This window comes from Myotis brandtii, unplaced genomic scaffold (genome assembly GCF_000412655.1).
Source record: "Myotis brandtii unplaced genomic scaffold, ASM41265v1 scaffold797, whole genome shotgun sequence".
NCBI classification, from domain to species: Eukaryota; Metazoa; Chordata; class Mammalia; order Chiroptera; family Vespertilionidae; genus Myotis; species Myotis brandtii.
The window spans coordinates 318,691-322,805 of record NW_005371210.1 but is presented as its reverse complement, the minus strand read 5'-3'; the positions used below and the strand labels follow the sequence as shown (position 1 = coordinate 322,805).

The following is a 4,115-nucleotide window of genomic DNA, read 5'->3' as shown; positions in this document are numbered from 1 at the left end:
GGCCTCCCCAAGGGCTCCGAGCGGAGCTGGGGCTGCGGTCAGTGCCCCGAGCAGGCTCTTCCCAGGGAGGGAGGGAGGAGGGCTGTGGTGCCCGCCTGACCGGGCGGAGGTGAGCGCATCACCCCAGGTCCACCTGTCCTCCAGTTCCTGCCCTTTTCTTGTTGGGGAAACTCCACGCGCAGCCCGTCCACAGGGGGCGGATCGGCTCTTCCTGGGGGTCTGGGCCCGCCCTGGTGGCAGCAGGGACCAGCAGGGGGCACCAGGCTCCGCTCACTGCTGCCCGGTGCTGGCTTCCTACCCTTGAGCTTGGGCCCCGCCGCCGGTGGGCAGACCTGTGAAGGGGCCCACAGGGAGCACGTTCTCGGGCCGGGTGGGGGTGGGGGGAGCACGAGGCTGCCCAGGATTCCTGGAAACGCGCCCCAGAGGGGCTGCTCCCACCTGCCCACCACCCAGTCCCCACCCTGGGAGAGGCCGGGGACAGAAATCACACCTTCCCATCCACAACTAACTGCCCGCGGGGCCTGTGGTCTCGGGTTGGGGGGGCCAGAGTCACTGTCCTGTTGGTCCCCCAGGAACTGGTGAGCAAGCTGCTGCACCTGCACTTCAAGGACGACAAGACCAAAGGTGGGGGCACCAGCCTGGGGCGGGAAGGGCAGTGGGGGCTGCGGCTGGCTCTGAGGGGCCTGGGAGGAAGTGGGGGTGTGCGGGGCAGCATCCCCTGGCCAGGGCGGTGGGAGAGGGCGCTCTGGTGACCTGCTCCCTCCACCTTGCAGTCAGCGGGGACGCGCTGCTGCTCGTAGCGGAGCTGCTCAAGGTCTTCGTCGTGGGTGAGCCTGTTCTCCTGGTCCCGCCTGCACGACATGTCTCCCCTTTGCCCACACGTGGCCTTGAGGCCTCCTGAGCTGCTGGCCCCGCAGGAGGCCCAGGGGGTGGGGTCAAGGCTCCAGCCTCCTCGCCTCACTTCCCTCCTGTCCCGGCAGAGGCGACCGTCCGCAGCATCAGGCAGGCCCAGGCGGAGGACCTGCCCTGTGTGGATGTGGAACAGCTGGAGAAGGTGCTGCCGCAGCTGGTAGGTGGGCCCGGGGCTTCTGCCTGCTTCCCGCCCGAGGGGAGGGCGAGCCAAGGGCTGGGGGTGGGCTGACGCCCAGCAGGCTGAGCGCTCTCCCCCCACAGCTTCTGGACTTCTAGGGGCTCCCGCCCGCACTGAGGCCACCTGTCCGGCTCCAACCAGCCCAGCGCCCATGTCTTCTGTGGCCTCTGGCTTCAGACAGGAAGGGCCCAGCACTGGGCGGGGCCCAGGCCATGCACTGTTGTCCCCCAGGTGCTCCGTCTGCCCTGCCGACGGCCTGGACGCAGCTGAGGGGCCGCTGTGGGGACCAGGCTGTGGCGGCAGAAGCGGGGCGTGCAGTCCTGCATGACATCAGAGCCGGTGCACTGCTCCCAGACGCCTCCCTGAGCCGTAAACTTGTTCTCACAGCAGCAGCAATAAATCAAGGCTGTTCTCCCAGGCAAAGCCTCCCGCTGCCATTCATCACCCAAGTCAAGCAGCCGCAAAGCCGACCCTCCATCCTGGCAGGACGCACACTCCTGGCCAGCGACGGGCTCGCCCCTGCCACTCCTTCCCCTGCAGACACTCCTGCCTCCGGGCTGCCCCGACAGGGAATGTGGGTGTGGGCAGGGCCTGCTGGTGGAGATGCTGGGGGGTGGGGGGAGGGACCTGAAGACCAGCTGCCTGGGCAGTGCCAGGGACCAGCAGGTCAGCCTCAGGCCATGCCTACCCCAGAGACTGCTGTGTGCAATCGCTAGAAGCAGGGCTGAGAGGTCTGGCTGCTTGGGATGCTCATGGGCCTTTAGGGCCCAGCTCCAAGGCATGGGGCCCAGACACCCTCAACCTCATCCCCCACCAGCCTGAATTCTGAGCTGAGCGCTGCTTCAACAGTGCCCAGGGCAGCAAACACCTGAAGGGCTGTAGGTCGAGTGACTATGGGCTGGGGCAGAGCCACCCACCTCCACCAGGACCTTCGAGGCAGCCCGGCTCCGACCTGCCTGCTCCTGCCCCCCGCACCCCCTCCCCCCCCCCAGGAGGGCGTGGGCTGGCGACAAGCCCTCCATCCCTCATTGGGCCCTGCTGGTCCCCTCCTGCACCCCTCCCAGCCTCTGCCCCCCGCTGTCCTCTCCCTGCCACCTCGGGAGTCTCTGGGCTTCAAAGTGCTGGGCGCACGTGGAAGCGATTACAATTGAAGGGCCAGTGCCCGAGGCCCAGCCACTATGAGGTGCCCTGGTGGGGAGGCGGGCGGGGAGCTCCAGATCAGGCTGCCAACCCACCCTAGGGTGCCAGGGGCGAGGTGCCGGCCTGTGCGGACAGGCCAGGCCTGGAGGAGGGGATGGATGATGGCCATGAGGCAAAGCCGCTAGGAGCAGCTGCGTAATGAGAACAGGCCCAGCAAGGGGACCACACACCGAGGTCCAGCCAGGCTGCGGACTGGCCAGCCCCGGAGCTGGAGGCCAGTGCCCGGGAGCCTGGACAGGCGGGCAGCATCAGGAGGCGGCCGGGCGAGGACTCGGGGCCCTCTCTGGAGAAGGAACAGGAGGGTCTCGGGAGGTGCTCAGTCTTTATTCGCACTCAGGGTGGAGGAGGGTCCCGTCCCCGGCCAAGTGGGCACCTCCGGCTGGCGGCTCTCACCTCTTGCTGGCTGCAATGCAACACACGTGACCTGGGGCCCGGCTCCCGCCCAGCAGCCCTCCCGGCCCGGCCCAGCCGCCCTCCCAGTACCTGGCAGCTTTAGCCATTTGGGCACCTTGCCCAGGTCCCTCCTCAAGGGCTGGGCTGTCCCGGGGCTGGGCTCAGGGGGCCCCACTGCGCCCTCCTCGGCAGCTGCCTCTGACTCGAGGGGCACAGGGTCAGGGGCTGGCAGCGGGGACGGGGTCGCGGAGGTCCTGGCCATGCACCTGCGGCAGAAGGCACAGGTAGCGAGCGCGGCAGCGCGGCCCTCCCACCCTGGCTCTGCCAGCGCCTTGGGCTCTCACCTGGTCGCCAGCACGTCGGCTGCAGATGGGGAGACCGTGTGTTCCAGCAGCTTGGGCTCCAGATAGAGACCTGCAGGCGGCAGCACCCTCAGGCCACGGGGAGGGGGGCCATGGCCTGGGTGGGGCTGCCCTGGGTTGGGGGGGGATCAGGCCACAGGTCTTCCTTCCAGGCCCAAAAGCAGGCCCTGCTCTGGGACCCACTCACCTGTTGGCTCCTCAGCCCCGAAGTGCACCAGGGCAGCAGGGAAGAGGTTTGCCTGCAGGAAGGGCAGAGGGAGCTCAGGGCCAGGCGGGCACTGAGGGCAGAGACAGGGCTGCAAGGGACGGCCCCAGACACAGCCTGCACCTGCCCCTCGCCGACTGCCCCGAGGACCATGGCTGTGTCCCACAGCCGACCCAGGGCAGTGACCCCACCGAGCCGTGTCCTCCGCCACGGAGCCTGTCTGCCCTGCGCTCTCGGCTCCAGCTCCGCACTCTGGGAGGCGGGGGGCGGGGGGAAGGGGGGCGGGCTCGTGAGAAGCCTCAAAGGTCAGGCCTGGGAACGCTGAGACAGCCCACGCCGGGCGACGGACAAGGGCCGTGACGCCGGGTCAGAGCTCGTGGGTACATGGGGCCTGAGGCTGGAGGTGGCCGAGGAGCAGGGAGGGGGTGTAGGCAGGACAGTACCCACCCTCCCTGCAAGGCCAGACCCCGACTCAGGGGGACCGCCAGGTGCTCCCCTCGGCACCCCACGAGGCAGCATCTTCCTTTGACGGACCCGGGCGGGGCCATCTGGGGCCATTGAAGGACCCTCCCCTCACACCTGTCCAAAGCCCCGCCCCCCCGGTCTGCATCTCTGGGATCCCAACCAAACAGATGACTGCCGACCACAGGACACCCACGGGAGGCCTGCCTGCTGCCACGCGGAGGGTCCCCCACGCGGCAGGGGCTCAGCACCCACTGAGGTGAGGCCTGGTCCTGGGCAGGTGGTGGGCGGGGCTCCGGCCCAGGAAGCAGGTTTGCTGTGGGGTGTTGGGGGCCTTTGTGTCCACTGACTGCACCCCCCCATGGCCCTCGGCCGCTCCCAGACACTCCTGGTCCAGCAGCCA

General features: G+C 69.0%; 2 protein-coding genes across 4 annotated transcripts in view; one reads left to right on the top strand and one right to left on the bottom strand.

Annotated features, from left to right (window-relative positions):
• STRA13 (stimulated by retinoic acid 13) overlaps positions 1-2,058 on the top strand; it is a 3,056-nt gene extending 998 nt beyond the window's left edge. Inside the window, exons 2-5 of one of the 3 annotated variants that reach the window (XM_014531250.1) lie at positions 573-624; positions 774-827; positions 981-1,069; positions 1,189-2,058. In XM_014531250.1, coding sequence (XP_014386736.1) covers positions 573-624; positions 774-827; positions 981-1,069; positions 1,189-1,806 — 813 coding nt within the window. In that variant the 3' untranslated portion in view covers positions 1,807-2,058. Of the gene's footprint in view, positions 1-572; positions 625-773; positions 828-980; positions 1,070-1,173 lie in introns of all 3 variants that reach the window. The other 2 variants (XM_005883648.2, XM_005883649.2) reach the window with 2 other exon arrangements.
• Positions 2,059-2,595: 537 nt separating this feature from the next.
• Positions 2,596-4,115, bottom strand: part of ASPSCR1 (alveolar soft part sarcoma chromosome region, candidate 1) — a 30,223-nt gene continuing 28,703 nt past the window's right edge. The window contains exons 14-17 of the mRNA XM_014531240.1: positions 3,233-3,284; positions 3,028-3,097; positions 2,774-2,949; positions 2,596-2,693 (exon numbers count right to left, since the gene is read on the bottom strand). Of these exons, the coding sequence (XP_014386726.1) occupies positions 2,680-2,693; positions 2,774-2,949; positions 3,028-3,097; positions 3,233-3,284 (312 nt within the window). The 3' untranslated portion in view covers positions 2,596-2,679. The remainder of the gene's footprint in view (positions 2,694-2,773; positions 2,950-3,027; positions 3,098-3,232; positions 3,285-4,115) is intronic.